General features: G+C 40.8%; 1 protein-coding gene across 3 annotated transcripts in view; it reads right to left on the bottom strand.

Moving 5' to 3' along the window:
• RASGRF2 (Ras protein specific guanine nucleotide releasing factor 2) overlaps positions 1 to 17478 on the bottom strand; it is a 130216-nt gene that overhangs the window by 26557 nt on the left and 86181 nt on the right. For all 3 annotated transcript variants that reach the window (XM_066569083.1, XM_066569084.1, XM_066569085.1), the window contains exon 18: positions 3461 to 3567. In XM_066569083.1, the coding sequence (XP_066425180.1) occupies positions 3461 to 3567 (107 nt within the window). The remainder of the gene's footprint in view (positions 1 to 3460; positions 3568 to 17478) is intronic.

Raw genomic sequence — 17478 nt, 5'->3', positions numbered from 1 at the left:
GGTGTCCGAAAAAAAAAAAAAAGAAAAAGAGGAGGGGTATGGAATAAAAATAACAGAAATGTAAACAAAAAAATCTGGAATACCTAAAGCTACCTTTCATATTGTGCTGGTTTTGGATGATGAGCAGCACAGGTTTGGCTGCTCTTGCTCAGGGTGCTACAAACAGGGAAGTATGTGTCACCTCACCTGGGGATAGCTTGTTCCCAAAATTTTATCTGTGCCCTGACAGCTCCTCAGGACATTCATTAGCTCCTTGTGCCCTCCACAAAGGGCTGCAGATCTGGCACTACCATGTGTACATTCACTTGAAATATAAGTGAGGCTTTTATAGTGTATAACCCATATTTTAAGAGCAATTAATTCTTTTTAAAGAATTGTTTAGAATGGTTTCAAGATAACAAAACCACTTTATGAAAGCACATCCTCACTGAATAGGCTGATTCATTAATTTTAATGATTCTGTTTTCTGCTCACAGACAATTCTACATTAAATGCTGTCCATGCTTAGATGAAGTAAAAAAAACTGATATAGAGCAACACTAAACCATCCCCAAGTGTGGTTTTGACACAGCTGCACGGCAGTGGAAGCACAGCCCAGCACAGGCCTTCCAAACCCCAGCCAAGGATTTTCTAGAGCAAAGAGAGCAAACACAAGGCCCTGAACCATTTGTTTGGCTAACTCCTGCACCCCTGGTTCGTGCACTAAGCCTGACCCATGTTCCTACACGCAGCAGAGCAGCAGGCTGAGCCAGCCCAAGGGCTCCAGAGGGAGGCAGGGAGGGTAGGGAATGGGGAAGTGGGATGATGCATGCCAGAGCCCTGGAGCAGATGGCTGTGAGTGAGTCCTGCACCAGTGCACAAGGCATCAGGACAGCAGTTTAGGCCCTGGTAAGGCAGAGAGCACCAGGACAGAGCTGCAGAACTGGTCAGGAGCTGCAGCACTAAAGCAGGTCTGCAGCACCATCTCCCAGCTGACAGAGAAATAAGGACACACTTCACACAGCCATTGACTCCGATTCTCTGCAGCCAGTGATGAGGAAATGGCATTTTGACAAAAAGGAGGGTGTGTGGCTGGTCTCCTTTAGTAGTGGTGTGGGCTGCTAATGACCACAAAGATCTTGGGACACTGCAAGAACAGTCTCTGTACAGAGAGAAATTGCCCATTTGGTGCTGGGAGTTTTTGTAGCAAAACCAAATTCAAAGCCAGGTAGAGGGAAAACTATAAAAATTGCACATTTGTCTTTGCAAACATCCACTTATTTTCGCTTATTTTCACTTATTTTCACTTACTTTCACTTATTTTCAATTATTTTCACTTATTCTGGAAGCTGGTTTTTTTGTTGTTGTTGTTTTGGTTTTGGGGTTTTTTGGGGGGTTTTTTAGGTTTTTTTTTCCTTTGGTTTTGTTTTGTTGTTGTTGTTGTTTGGAGTTGTTTTAGAATAAAATCTGCCCTTTCTTTTGAGAATCAAACCTGCTCTTGGCTGCTCATGAAGATCAAGGACATCTCAGCCAAGGTTGCTGAGTATCCAGAGAGCAACGCAAATACCTTAAAAGGTATAAAAGTTTTTGGCAGGTTTGTTGTTCTTAAAGAATTTCAATGCTTACATTGTTTTGTCATTTTGGAAATTGAATCGGGATTCCCTCACCAGACACTGGTGGCTCAGGATATGCAGTTTGTGTTGTCACAGTAAAATAAGCTTGGAGCTACTGCTCTCCCAGGACTCTGCATCTTTACTGCCAACACTTCACATTGTTTGGCCAGACAGTAATTCTGCACTAGCCCTCCTTAAAGTAGTCCTGTCCCATATTTTTTGGCAGCAACTAGTCAGTCTTTTCTGGTTTGCTCAGGCCTGTCCTTTCTCTCTCCCTAGTCTCACAAGTAAACAACACAAAAATCTGATTATATGCTCTGCTGCTGTAGCATTTCTTACTTTCCACGCCAAAGCCCTTGCATTTTGGGTTATTTGCTATATTGGAAGAACAACAGACTAGAAGAGCTAAAGAATTAAAATCTGACACCTTTGCCATGGAAAAAATAAATGGCAGTGAGAGACCAGGGAGTGCAGGTAATAGCTTCCACTTTGAAAATTCACAATGAACTATTACTCATTATTTTTGACCTCTTCATATTTTTACTGGTATTTTTACAATACCAATTGTAAACATCATGCAAAAGCAACTGCAAAAGAATTCAGTGAAACTACTTGTAGTCATGCCTAACATAGATAAAAATTTCCACATTTCCACAATCACATAAATTTTAATTAGCAGAGAGAATCAGCTCAAGTCATAGAAGACATTTAATATGAACTGGAACACAATAAGCACCTAGAGTACCACAAAACTGTAATAAAAGCCTGCTGCCACTTCAGTAACAGCTCAATATTTGCTTGATTTTGACTTTAATTTAACAGAGAGTCAAAACTTGGTGTACATAGGCTGCTCCCAGTAACTTGAAATGATTAATCACCCCCGTGATACCAAGAGAGATTTTAGTAATTTCTTCTGGGCTGTTCAGCTTTTCAAACAAACCAATTTTCCCACTTACACCTCTTACTGAGTTAATTCTCTAGCAAACTTAGCCTCCTCGAAAATTAAACCCTTTATATGGGAAGAAGGGAATTGATTTCATATAAGAGGGTTTGACATTGCTGCAGTTAGGTTTTGAGATTAAGTATCCTTTATTAGCAGCCTGAAGTGACAAAGCAGTCTGTAAGTGCCATGAAGCACCATCTGCACAAGGTCTACAAAAATCTTCCTTCCTTCCTTCCTTCCTTCCTTCCTTCCTTCCTTCCTTCCTTCCTTCCTTCCTTCCTTCCTTCCTTCCTTCCTTCCTTCCTTCCTTCCTTCCTTCCTTCCTTCCTTCCTTCCTTCCTTCCTTCCTTCCTTCCTTCCTTCCTTCCTTCCTTCCTTCCTTCCTTCCTTCCTTCCTTCCTTCCTTCCTTCCTTCCTTCCTTCCTTCCTTCCTTCCTTCCTTCCTTCCTTCCTTCCTTCTCTTTTTCCCTTCCCTTCCCTTCCCTTCCCTTCCCTTCCCTTCCCTTCCCTTCCCTTCCCTTCCCTTCCCTTCCCTTCCCTTCCCTTCCCTTCCCTTCCCTTCCCTTCCCTTCCCTTCCCTTCCCTTCCCTTCCCTTCCCTTCCCTTCCCTTCCCTTCCCATTTTCAACACTCCTCTGCATCCATGTCAAATTCTCTCAGCACATTTCCCACCTGGCAGCCTCAAGGATATTTTATCTATAATATTGCACAAACCACTCGTGTTTCTTGCCCTCCCTCCCCGCCAACACCATTTTGCCATCACAAACCAAACCCTCGGATGCGACTTCCCGTGCACAATGCACCGCAAATAAACAAACGAATAAACTTCTGCATGGGCACAGGAGTTGTTCACCACGGGCAGAGCAGCTGTTCACCCGTGGCAGGAGCAGCGTGAGGGGCTGACCCCTGTGAGTTGGAGGGGGTACCTGTGAGTGTTTGGAGACCCAGTGGCGCAGGACGTTGAGGACGCGGTTGGTGGCGGCCCTGCGGATGATGAACTCCTTGTCGCACGTGCGCTCCGAGTTGTTGAACCCTGCACACAAACAAACCCACGCTGCAGTCAAAGGGATGGGGAAAACTAAAAATAAAATTAAATTTAAAATACAATAGAGGCGACCCGGGCAAACTGAAGGCTTACAGGATATTTCTGTGCAATAAAAGGAAAGGCTCCCGACAGACAGTGAAATGTGAACGTCTAGAGCAAAGAAATTCTGCAGCATCAGTGCAACACAGCCTTGCCCATCACAACACAGACAGCTCCTGGGGTCAGCACTCAGCTTTAGAAAGGTGAAGAATAATTGCCTGTGCAATTAAATTTCAAGGCCTCCCTTCAGCATGGAAGAAATAAACGCTATCAAGAAATAAAGCGAATGAAAAATCCCTGAAAACAAAGAAGGATTTTTTTTTTTTCAGTATGGAAGACATTTACAGCAAGGAAAAATACCAGACCAAAGCTAGGCCTGTAATCAAACAGATTTGAAAAGTCAGTATGACTTAGGAAACAGGTAAATTTCAGAACTAGTAAAGAAGAAGGGGAGGAGAACAGTTTAAACACAGAGGAGATAAAGGTCAGCGTGATAAATCTTCCTTTTCAAGAGCAGTACTGTTCAGGCTCTAGTAATCAACACTTCAAATAAGTTACTTGGGGTTTTTTACCACTGGGATGACAAGAAAATGCAAAGATGTATGGAAAACACATTTATAGACCCAACTGCCTGAAAACTAAGATTTTCCAGATGCAGCGTTTCCCTACTCATGTATTATGGGCAATTTCTTTTTTTTTTTTTTTTCTTTTCTTTTTTTTTTGTCAGTAATATTTACTTATAAAGAAATAGTTTTAATAATAACCAAGAAACTTTTTCCCTACATTCATATTATTGCTTCTCTTTTCATTCTGCTGTAGCTTTATTTTAAAAAAATCCATATGCTAAAATGGTGATTATATTATTATTTTAATAATAATGAAATTGCTACACTAAGCCCCTGAATGTCTTTTTTGACAATGATAACTCTGAAAATAGACTTGAGAAGCTTGCATTTTTCCTAAGTTTTTGTCAGATTTGCTCTTGCACTGTGCTGCTCTCCATTCCATTCAGTGCACAGTCCAGGAACAGCTGGGAACACCCTCCCATATGACCTGTACTTTACTATTTTTTTGGCATAAAAGCTGCTCGAAAGCCCGTGCTGTATTATAAATAGCACAGGCAGATTAAACTTCTATTTCTTCTGTGATAAACCCATTGGAGGGTTTTCTGGAGGCTTGTATTAGTTTTGCTCTATTCTTACAACAGACAATCCAGAAAGTCCAAATTGTTGCTCTGCTCTGTATTTTTGGCAAGATAAGCAAGACAGGAAGTGTTTAACTGCAGTCTCACATATTTTACTGCAGGTTAGACCTCAATCTCAAATGTATTTTCTATCTGCACTTACATTTCATGGGCATTTTTAAACTATAGCATATTACACTGTAGATGGCATCTAAGATTCAATATCAAAGATGGTTTAATATTGAAGCATTTTAAGCAGGTTTTTTTTGCCCATAAAGAAAAAAATAAAGAAAATCTCTGAGGCTTTTTTCAGCAAAAGGTAACACAGGCAACATTTTTTATGTTAATTTTCTATGCCTTTCATAGTTAACCTATTGCAGAAGCAATTAGGAACAGACATTATAAACTGTTCAATTAGCCACTTAATTGCAGCAATGAAAGTCACAATGAAAATTATATATTAAAGCGGCAAAGTCTTTACCAAGGTAACATTAAGGAAAAGAACTTCAGTAAGCTGGGAGGAAAAGAGAGAGAAGCCTACAGAGACAGTTTTCAGTGAGCTACAAAAAAAAAAATAAAAAGAGGGAAGAAAAAAATTAAAGCCTCCAGAGATCACTTCAGCAAACCCGTATGGCCCTCAGAATTTCATCAATTTTCAAGCAGTAATTATCTTCCTGCAAAGAATGAGCCACACGTTCACCCAGATCCACATTCTCTGCACTTCATGTTGATGTGCTGAACCAGTAAATGGAGATCTCCATTTGTGTGAGAGAGGAACGGAGCTGAGCACAGCTGGCCCCTCCTGTCAGGGACTTGTGCAGAGCCAGGTCCCCCCAAACCTCCAGGCTGAGCCCCCCAGCTCCCTCCACAACTCTACAAATCTTGATGTGCACACTGACAATGAAAAATAGTTTAATTGGGATCCTGGGTGGACCTACCCACATCCAGACCCAATGGGGAAACAACCTGAAACACTCTCTGGTAAGTATCTGCTCCTCTCCTGAAGGAAGCAATCTTTCCACATTAGAAATGCCAGCAGTGTTTCTAATTATTAATCATCTAAGTGGGCAGCTGCCTCAGTGAGTGCTACTTTAAAGAAATGTTTTTCACCATTATCTGTTGAAATTAATATGCACTGGTGCCACAAATAGTATCTTCACATAATGGTGATACAGAACTTTTACCACAGGCTGTCAAACACAAAGTTAACCTGACAGCATTGCTAGTTTCACTGAATTACTCCTTTCAATATTATTTAATCACTCTGTTCATGTACTTGTCTCTAGATTGTGTTATGCAAAAAATCCAGTCTCACATTCACATGTTTTCTTTAGTGCACTTCAATAAAAATCTGGTATTTTTATAGCTTCCTCTATTACCAAAGATTAAAAATATAGGTGCTGAATAGACATAAATCTCCACATTAAACACCTTATCAAAAAGCTAATACTTTTATAGCTACCATTATTGCCAAAGATTTAAAAAAGTATGTGCTGGATAGAGAGATAAATTACAGTATTGCACCTCTAAAAACCACCTCATCCCAGAGGAAACGTTTGATCACGGTAAATTCTGCACCATATACTTTAAAGAAATTAAAGATGAACATTTTCTTTTCTATTTCAGTTAAGATGTCAAAACCTCTCACTCCAGCTACAGCATTTCTGTATCCAATAGGTGTCCCTGCCCATGGCAGGGGGCTGGAACAAGATGTCATTGGGGTTCCTTCCAAACCAAACCGTTCTAAGATTAGCCTGAGATTAATAAAACAGCACATGATTCCTGACCATAGTAATTAACTTGTCCAAAATTTTGATGGTATAATAATAATATCCACTTTTAAGGTTTTATCTACACAAAGAGAAATCTGTTCACAAGAACTGGTGCAAGTTGTTCAGAGTCATGAAGCTTCTGGTGCCTTTCCCAGCAAAAAAATTCATTTCAGAGGCTGATCTGATGTGCCAGTCTCAATGAACCACCCTGGAGTCTCACACTGAAGGTGTGTTAGGACCCAGCAATTAGAGAAAATCACACTCCAGGCTTTGGGGAGACCCCAGCAAGCCCCAGAGAGTCCCAGGGATGTGGAAGGAGAACATTCAGGGCCCACCAGGCACATGACAAATAATCAATAATATCCATCAGATAAAAATATCCATCAGATATTATCGAAAAAATAAATAATATAATTTGATATCCATCTGGTAATATCCATCAGATACACCCCAGAGTTGTAGGCCAGCTTCACCACTCAGCCTGGCTTGAATCCTGACACCTCAGCAAACACCAGTGCTGCATTCTGACCTGCATAAAGACCAAATACCAAAAACCCCAGGCTTGGGGCGCAGCACTTTTTATCCACAGATTAAAACTGAAAAAGCCTCTCCAATATATGCAGCACAAAAGAAAAGGCTTCCCAATGCACAAGAAGCCCCCAAAAAGGGATTATATCTTTCTTACTTCCAAATACCTAAAAAAGTTTGGATGAGTGTTTGTAGATTCCCATCCTTGTTGGTCATGCATTCTCAAGCAGGTAAATGGGTTTCACACATTTGCACAGGAACATGTCAGAAAGTGAATATTTTAGTGTTGGTAAGAAATCTAAACTGCCAATGATCCTGCCCTCCTCCATTTTAAAATTTATGATATTGGGCTGTCATACATTAGAATGGCAGAGCTGGAAAAAGAAACCATATGAACTGTGGTGAAAAGAAGGATGAAGGTGATGAGATCCCATTATATGTGTAAAATACAGCATATTTACTCAATAGTACACTCCTTTTTTTTTTTTTTCAATTATTATTGAATGATCTTAACTTTTTTCAAAACCTTAACCATTCTGTGGGGTTTTATATAAGCAATCTGAGGCTTAAGAGCACAAACTGTAACATTTAGCAGCAGCCTTCTGTTCATAGGAGAGGAATATTTAATCATTCACTATGCCAGGCTTTGAGTTTGTTCCACAAAGGGTTACAAACTAATTCAGCATCAGAACTGACTGCTAGGAACCAGGAGCAATCCAGAGTCCAACGCATTTCAGGCATTTAATTTCACTTTCACAGGTCCTTGGAACATATGAAATAATTTTGTTCTAAGAAATATGCCACTGAAAATCCCTGTTGCAACCACCCACGTCAGAAATAATTCCAAGTATGTATTTGATTCTTCTGCCTAAAGCCTCTGCCATACATACAATCTAACTATCAAATCAAGTCAAGGGATTATGGTCTTAGTAAGGTAAATCCCAGGGATTCACATGGACCAGCTGATGTACAAGAGTGTAACACAGAGAGAGACCTAGTGACTGCATTTAATTTCTGCAAAATATTTACGGGAAAGGTTGGTTAACTATTTTTAAATGACCCTTGATTTAGAAAGGCTCTCTCAAATCAGAGAAATTTAAAGAACACAGCATTGAGATAAAGCAGTCGTGTCAAGATTATGCAGTAAACTTGGATTAAATCCAAAAGTCTAAAAATACATCAGTCCGGCAAAATAATTTCAGTTTTGTGGTTGGGAGAGAAAGGTAAGTGGCTAAAGAATACCTTCAAGATCAAGAATGTATTTTATCTCCTCATTATAACACTAAGGTTGCTCTGAGAATTATTATAATCTTTGAGATTATATGCTTAAAGCATAACTACCACAAAGAATGAAAATATTCCTTTAAGCTCACAGAAATATTCAAATTTGAAGATTTGTCCTTCAAAAGTCCTTAAAAACAGGATTGCTGCTATAGCTATAATTAGCACACACTCTTGAGATTTCTGGGTTTTTTTAATAGAAATATTCTCTCAGGAGAGCACATCAACCTCACTCTTGAGAAAAATATATTTAAAAATTGCTAAACACTGAAAACATGCTTGCTGTTCTGAATGACACAATTTATTATTAAAAATCAGTAGCTCATCTTAAAGTAAAATACAAAAATGCACTGTATTTGGTTAAGCTAAAACTCAGCAGCAATACAAGAAATTCTGTCCTTTTCTTCTTTCAGCACCAGCAAAGAGAGACAACAAAGGGTTAATGTCATAACCAAAACCACTTGTATACATCTTCAAAATCACTTTTTTTGCACACAAGAAGGGTTTTTGTGTGCATCCATAGGTAAACTCACAAGCTCAACTTTCCTGGTGGAGCCTTAGACAAAACCACCCAAATCTTGTTGTTCATAGATGTATCTGTAGGAAGGAGCAGATCCTGAATTTCAAAGGCTGTTGCTGCCACTTGGGCTCTCAGGTTTCTGAATACCATGGAAAATGTGCAATGTGACAGCACTTTTAAAGAAGAGCCTTTCTGAGCAACCCTTAACAATTATATTGTATATAACCCTATACAATTATATAAAATCTTTAGTACACCTTAGACTTCCTCTTTTTTTCACTGCAATAATGTTTGAATTGTCTGCTATGAACAGAAAAATGGCAACACTGCAGCTGACGTTTCTTACACATTTATACATTTGTCTGTTCTCCTTCTGCATCTCTTATCTTTCTGGGAGGAGATAAGCAATTTTTACCTATTGATGTTTTTCTGCATCTCGAATGATCCCTAGCTCTTGATTTCCTTAATGACACTTCATCTACACTTTTAACTTGCTCTATCATCAATATGAAGAGGAGTACAGCAGATATTTATTGCATAATGTTCACAGTCTTTTCAAGAACAATTCAAAGGAAGCTTTCAGATGCTTAAAGTGCTCAGTACCACAAAGAAAAAGTTAAAATACAGGTCGTGACATTGTACAGATAAAAAGAGAAAATCACATAAAATGGCTTTTGGAATTTTTACCTTTAATTCATTAAAATTGAAGGAAGTAGTTTGTGAGATTATTCATATTTTTATAATGTCAATGGGAATAAAGGTTAAATGGAAAGGAGGCGATAATTGCAAGGAGCCAAATGTATCATTTTTCAGACCATCTGTGAACAGAGAGTTGACTGTCATGAAAAACAAAAGCTGGCAGGATGCACACCAGTCACCAAAAAAAAAAAATCTCTGAACAACATGTCTGTCTCACAAGCAGCTTTCAGACCATTTAGGACTGGGTCATATTGGAAGCTTAAACCAATATTAATTATGCATGCAACACTTGGGTGCAGGGGGAATGAAATGAAATGAAATGGAAGAAAAAAGGCATAAAAAAACCTCCCCAAACTTCTGTCCCCACACAACTGCAGCTGCTCAGGACTTACTCCAATAGGTCAGGAAACAAATGTTTCTCAGCTCTGTAACTCAGGAAATGTCCAGTGAAAATACTTATTTCCTGAGTAGCCAGCTCCTCCAAAAGAGTAAGCTATTAAATCAAAATAAGGAATACATAAGTAAAAGCAAGAGATCCTAAATTTCTGCTAAACTGGAGGGGAAAAAAAAAATCACCATTTTCTCCTATTTCCTAATTCCCAGAACAGGGATCAGTTTTGAAGCAAAACTTTAATTTTCATACCATTGTCTAAGCAAAATGCAAATAAGAATCAACTGTTTAGCCAATGATCCAAAACTGCAAAGCAGAAATTTATGTTAAAATCTGCGAATGAGCACCCTGGAACCGGGATCCCATCTGCCCCCTGCCAGGGCAAGGACAGCCCCTGATGACCCCAACCCCTCACAGACCCCACATCAGGCACACCCCTGGCCAGTCTGCTTTGGTGCCAGCCCCTGGGCAGCTCGTGACAACCTGCAGCCTCAGAAAGGGACATTGCTTGGGGCTAAACTGACATTTTTTTGTCACACAACCATTTTCAGTGGAGAAGTGTCAGCTGTGGAGCAACTCAGTGAACATTTCCCACACGGAGTTTTTTTTTAAATGAGATGGGAACTTCAAGGAAGTTCAATGTGCAGGCCTCAGTGCCTCTCAAACCTCTGTGAATCTGCAGAAATGGGTCTGGGAAACTCATTAAAATGTGCTCCCAAGAGGGAACAAGTGCTCACTTCCCCAGTTCCTGCCTAGAGACATTAGTTACACAAAAATGACAAGGAAAAGGACTTGGCTGTCCTGTGTAAAGGACCAGGGAAGGTTAACAAATCCTATTAATTTCTGGGAATTAAGCACGTTAAATCCCTGACAGAAGAGTGGCACTGGGAGAGTCAGAACACAAGCAGGATTGATAAGCAGGACATGATTTGATGGCATCCTGTCTCTCTGACAGCAGATGAGGTGCCCCTAGACTCAAACCTGGAGTTTCACCATGATCTGAGGAAGAACAGATAAAATTACAGCCTTCTACCAATTGCTTAGAAAGCCTTATCTTCATTTTTACTTGGGATATGACCACCAAAATTGTTTTCTTTCATGTCTGGAGTCAGAAGAAGGAAGTTCCACAAAGCTTTCCCAGTAGAGGATTGAAATGTTATAGCCCAGATTATTACTGGAGTGCAGAATTACTATTATAACCAGCAATGTTTGTGGCATCACACTGAGAATGACACACATTTTCCAGTTTTGCTTCAGACATGGATACTTTCAGACAAATTCAGGAAGAAATATATACCTTTCCAAAGGTCAGCATGTAGCCACTGATGCAATTTGAAGCATTTAGCACAGCACAGGACTGGATTACTCAGCCAGCCACACAATGTAGAAGCCAGCTCGAAATCACATCAGATATTGTTTGCTTGCCTTCCACATAACACAGCAAGGAAATCTCTCTCAGCCTGTCCTCTCACAAATGGAAAAAAAGAAAGCAAATATTTCCCTTAAAAGCCTCACTTAATTCTAATCTTTGCCGAATCCCACAGTAACTCAGCTGCGTGCACCAGAATCTCCATCTCAGGAAACGTGATGGTGTAATGCCACTTTATTATTCCTGTGCTCAGAAACAGGAAAATTCTCCCCGAAGAGGACAGCTGATACCCTTGAAAGGAACTATACGTATGTCTGTGTGTGCAAGACAGTGGCAGCCAAGGGAATGCTGCGTCTGTTTAAAGCATCAAGTGTGTTTGCACACAGTTTTCCATCTCGGGGACCAGCAGGATCCCCCTGGGAGTGTCTGCCCACGTTGTGCTGCCCCTCCAAGTCACATCACCGAGCTGAAGGCTGAGTGCACCTGGCAGCAGCAGGAGCAGCCACCGCGTCCCCTCCCAGCACACACGAGGCCTGAGCTCCCTGCCATCACTTGGCACGAGCTCTGTCGTTCCATTACTCCAATTAGTGCCTCTGCCAGAACAAACAAAACAAAAATATTGTCGCACTGGGAGCTGGCAAGTTGTTCAAATGACTGCAGAACAGCTCCGCTGGTCACAACCCAAAATAAGCCAAGCAGCTCTCCCTGAAAACTTTCGTGAAACTTTCTCATGATAATTTTGGTGTTTTAAAATAAACAGCCTTAATCAAGCTGTGCCTGAATGGAAATTCAGAATGGAAAGACCCACACAAGACCCACTCTGGATCTTTATGAAACGTGAATCACTACTTCCAGCTAATTTTCATCCCCCCTTAATATTGTGAGAGTAATCCAGCAGGGCTAAAGTGTGTCAGTCTGAGAGCTCGCAGGACTCATCTGGCTCAACCTCAGTGCTTATATGGCTTTCTAGAGATTTGTCATTCTGAAAACCACAGCTGTAATTTACAAAGGTCCGTTTCTATTTGCTATTGCTGTTACAGTTGGGTTATGTTACAGCTGACAAACTCCTACAGCACCTCTGAGGGAGGAGAACTTTCCACACTCATTCCAGTGGCTACTGAATTTGACACTTTCACAAAAGTATTTCCACACTGCTTATCTTCAACCACACTCAGCGGCTCCAAAATTGAGGTTTGGCAGCTCTACATCCCAGAAACTATTGAAAGAGCCTACAATGTTTCACCCCAGGCAGTGATCAAGAATAGAGTAATAGCCAGCTCAAAATAAATCAGACATTTACAGTGCAAAAGGATTACACACTTCCCTTTGTGTGTAATCTCTTCTTTCACTGATGCACCAGTCATGCACATAGCTAATGCACTAAAAATCAGTAGAATGTAGCCCGTAACTACCTTTTTCTGCAAAGTTTTAGATTAGGAAAGAAACTCTATCCCTCCGTAGGCAGTGACACGCAGGCCCATCAGTCCATAACCCACAGGCTGTAACAAAGGCCTTGTCCAAAGGGCAGAACAGGCAGTGGGAGCAGATGGCAGCAGCACCAGGAGGCACTTTGGAGTGCCCAGGTGTACTGCATTGCTCTGAAGGATGATACCACTGGCATTTAGCACCTGCAGCAAATGAACAGAGCAGGTTTTGCACTGACTTCAGTGAGAATCTGCTGCAGCTGGAAAGGCCTGGTTGCTTCTGCAGGCAGACTGTGAGAGCTATGCAAAACCAGAGGATGCCAAGAAATAGTCTAGTCAACAGTCAGATCAGTTTTTCTGGCCTAAAACTGAGGGCAATTTAGATTAAGGTTTCTTCTTTGTGAAAAGAGAAGGAAGTAAGTAACTCAAGCCAAAGGTAATTTAGCACCCGAGATGTGGGCAGTCAGTTAACTGAAAGGGGGCATATATATGCAATTCATTTTTGTGTAGCAGCTTCAAGCTGTCATTTTAATCACTCCTTTAAATCACTAAAATTAGAGAGATTAAACCTATCTGTCCTTCTCGCTAGCCCAGGGCAGATTTTCCAATGTGAAGATCACTATTTGTCAGAGATACTCCCCCAAAGACTCTTTTTTCCCCTGCATCTTTTTCACCCTCTGCCTCTCACATGTGCCTTAAAAAACAAACGCTAGCACTGAGGAAGGCAGGCCCTCCTGCCAACCACAGCTCCCATCCCACTGCCAGCCTGTCCCACAATGTCACCTTGTTCTGGTGAGAAATGGGACCTTCTCGCAGCGTGGCCGGTGAGCCGGAGGAGGAGGAGGAGGAGGAGGAAGGCAGCTTTGAGGCATGCTGGAAATACAAATGTACCAGCTAAAATCGTGTGGCAGAGCTGTTGAAACAAAGCTGCTGTGTTCATTAGGGAACAGCTCGTTTGTTTGGGTGGAAGTATTTGCTCCTTGTCTAATATTAACTGTCCGTGTGGGGAGATCTTCATCCTCCAGCTTGAGCTGAGGAAGACATGAGCTTCTCGGAGTTCTTCTAACCTACCTGGTACAAATGTTAAATTAAAAACACCCTAGATTAGTTTACATCTTGAATTTACGTTTTTGTCAGAACAGTCTCCTTGAAGCTCATGTTTGATAATACCATTTCAAAATAAAATGACTGGTTTTGGAATCAACAGCCTTTCATCAAGTTGTATTACATTCTCAGGAGAGAAGAAATCTCTATGTTTCCTATGTTTATGCAAATACTTCTTACTCTATTAACTGCTAACAAAAATGGAATTATTTTGCTAAGCTGGCTTCATCCATAGAGCTGTTCAGATATTTTAAAATCAAATTTCCTCAATTTACAGAGAGCACCTTCATACCTTGTGAGTGTTAACAAGTATGAGGGCCTGCAGGGAGAGCAGTTTTGTAAATAAACACCAAAAGGTGTTTTTTCTTTAAGAATCAGTGCATGATATCTTACTAATGCTGGCACTGTGCACTGATTCTGCGCAGAACAGATGTAAATAAAAAGATAAGGAATGAAAAAAAAAAGCAACAACATGTCTCAAAGAATTGTACAAAAATAAACCAGGGAAATTCACAAGTTCCAGAAGCCACAGGTGGAAGAAATAATTCTCCATGTAAATTGTTTTTATCTAGTGCCAGGGTTTGTGTGGGTGCTGTGTAGATTACACTGCTGCTGCTTAGCTGCTGTAACATCTGTAGGATTTCTGCAGCAAGACTACAGATGATTGGTGAGTATTTTGGCAGGAGGTTCCTCTCCCACGTTTCCAGTCTCTCTGCTTGTTTTGACACTGTCTGTGTGACAGACTTGGAAGAGGGGAGGAATTCACTCCTAAGGAGATGGGGCTCCCTGCAGCTGCAGCTCTGCTCCAGGACTATTCATGGCAAAGCTAAAACAAGGGATTAGCAGCATACCTGGTAGGATGAGACCACTTACATTCACAGTTCTGCAGGGACTTTTCCATATTATAAGGCAGACGTGGGAGCAGATCTAAAGAACTTCTGTGTGGATTTGTCACTGATTAAAGCAGAAATCAGAACCAGTTTTATAGAGGTGTATAAACAGAGGGAGAAGAAACTGCTGAAGTCCATTCCTATGTTAGAATCTGCTAGTATTGCTGTACTATTTTTATAAATTGGGAAAAGAATAAGGTGTGCAACAGCCAATTAATGGTGACAGAGCACTTCAGCTCCAGCAAGCCATGAGCTATCCCTCACATCTCTCAGATGAGAAATGACATGTAAAAGACAGAACCTACTCTATTTATCCCTACTGTGAATATTATCATCCATACATGCCCCAAGCTGTGCACATGGGGTGCCTTATTTAACTCTCTGTACTTTCACTTCATGTTTCTTTTTATCTCTATCATGCTGTTGAAATAAACAACTAAAATGCAAGTTTTCTCGAAGAGATCAGAAAGAATATTTTAAGATAGGTAGAGATTAATATTTAACCAAGCAGATAAATGAAACAATAGGGAAAGCAGCACAGCTTGGTTGACATCATCAAAGCAGTTAACTGTAAAATAAGTGGAAATAATAGCAATAAAATCAGTAAGTTAAAAAGTGCCTGCTGAAAGGCATGAGAAACTGAACCATCCTAATTTAGAGAAAGGTTTCAGTCACAATTCAGGACCACCACAGGCACTGCTCCCCTAGGTGCTTGTCAAAAGAGAGTTAAAGCCAATGTATATCTTGTGAGGGCTGTCCAGGGCTTTGCATACTTCTCACTTTGTAAAGATATCATTGCATGAGGACAGCAGTGCTGAAGTGCTGTGGCCAGAACTCTCCATAGAAGATAACTACATGTCCTCCATGGCTGGTTCTGAGGGAGTGTGTGAGCACAGGGCCTTGCTGTGAGTCTGTTACCCAGTTTGTCCCAGTGCATCCTAGCCAGAACTGGGAGATGGGGAATGGAGAAGAGCTAAGGTCTCATACCCTGGGTAAACAAAATAAAACAGTCAGCAGTAAACCCCAAAGATCCCCAAAATAAAATAAATAACTAAATAAACTAACACATAAAATTTCAAAAACAACACCAAAACACAAAATGGCCAGAAGGCTTCAGGGAGCAGTAAGGACAGAAGACACACAGGTGACTTGTACCTCCTAATAGTCCCCCACAACGGCCAGCTGATTTCAGCTGCTGTCCTATTATACTTTGCTAGTCTGGTAACCTCCAACAACCCCTGCTTGCAGGTAACTCTACTCTGGATCCCAGGTGAGTCCATTCCCTTTGGGGTGTTCCAGCAGAACCTCACTGAGCTTCTACTGATGGCACAAAGAGCCACAAACTCTTGCTCATTCTGAAACCTGGCTCCATGAAAACCGTCTGACGTCCTACATCCTGCATCAGAAAAGATAGAAAATCTTGGAATTGTAGAATTGATAGGGTTGGAAAGGACCTCTTAGAGCATTGAGTCCAAGCCTTTACCCACACCACTGTTTTCACTACTGCTGCTCTCCTTCCCTTTTACCCATCCAGCCTTTTACAGAATGTTCCCATCAACTCTCCAGCCCTCTCTTCTCTAAACTTCACATGCACAGAAGTTATTCCATGTCTCACTCCATCCCTGATTTCAAACTCCCAAACTTTTCCAGCTCTCACTCTCTCACCTCAATCACAACTGTACATACCCTTCAATATTTGTGCAAATTCTGCATTTGTACTGTGGTACCATAGTAGTCTCTCCTGTTCCTTTCCATACAATTCTTGATGTTTTCTTCACCTTTCTGGCTCCTGCTGAGCACCCAGATCACTTAATGAAAGGACCTGTTCTCATCCTCAGTCCTGAGCCAGTCCTTTCAGGCGCAGAGCTCAGACTGTTTTGCCTCGTGTGCATTACTTGGTATTAAGCAACACTGCATTTCATCTGCCACTCTGCTCATGCTCCACGTAGGAGTATTGTAAATTACACACGTCACAGTGTCTGCAGCAGGGAAGCCAAGGAATGACTGAGCAGAAAACAAAAAACCCCACCAATGTCATTCACTCCCAGAACTGATTCACTGACTGGTCATGTCCAGCCTACAAAACAAACAACTCCAGGAACCAGTGAGAAAAAAAAAGGCACTCTTCACAAAAAATCTCACAATCATGATAAAACACACAGGGCAAATAAATGAAATTTGGTTTAGCCAAATTTGAACTTCATGACTCTGCAAGTTTAGTACTGTCTCTACAATGAATAATTGCACCAAGTTACAAAATGGGTGATTCCATGGTGTAAGGTCTGGTTTGCAACCTTCAGTTTTCTACTCATTTCAGGTGGACACTAGATAACTCTAACTTAATCTTCTGAGGCTCAAAACCACACATTTTCTTGTCAAACTTGCTGCACAGCCTTCTATTTTTTATATCACTTGGGAGAATGACCTGTAATGAAGAGTTTGGTTAAACAGCAACATGAAAAAGAACTTACAAATGTTAGGAATGTTGTTTTTCCATTTCAACATTCCCAAGCTTGCATGTTCCTTCTAACGACTGCATAATTGAAGATTGTATTTTCTCTCATACTTCAGTATTATGAATATTGGAAAGCAGTGGTTTTAACAATACAAAAGCAGTATTTTTCAGTTGAATTAGTTCCTAGTGGGAAAACCCCTGTATTTTCCATCCTTACTTTGCTTTCTAAACAATCTGTAAATGT

Source organism: Molothrus aeneus, chromosome Z (assembly GCF_037042795.1).
Source record: "Molothrus aeneus isolate 106 chromosome Z, BPBGC_Maene_1.0, whole genome shotgun sequence".
NCBI lineage: Eukaryota > Metazoa > Chordata > Aves > Passeriformes > Icteridae > Molothrus > Molothrus aeneus.
This window is presented reverse-complemented; position numbering and strand designations above follow the sequence as displayed.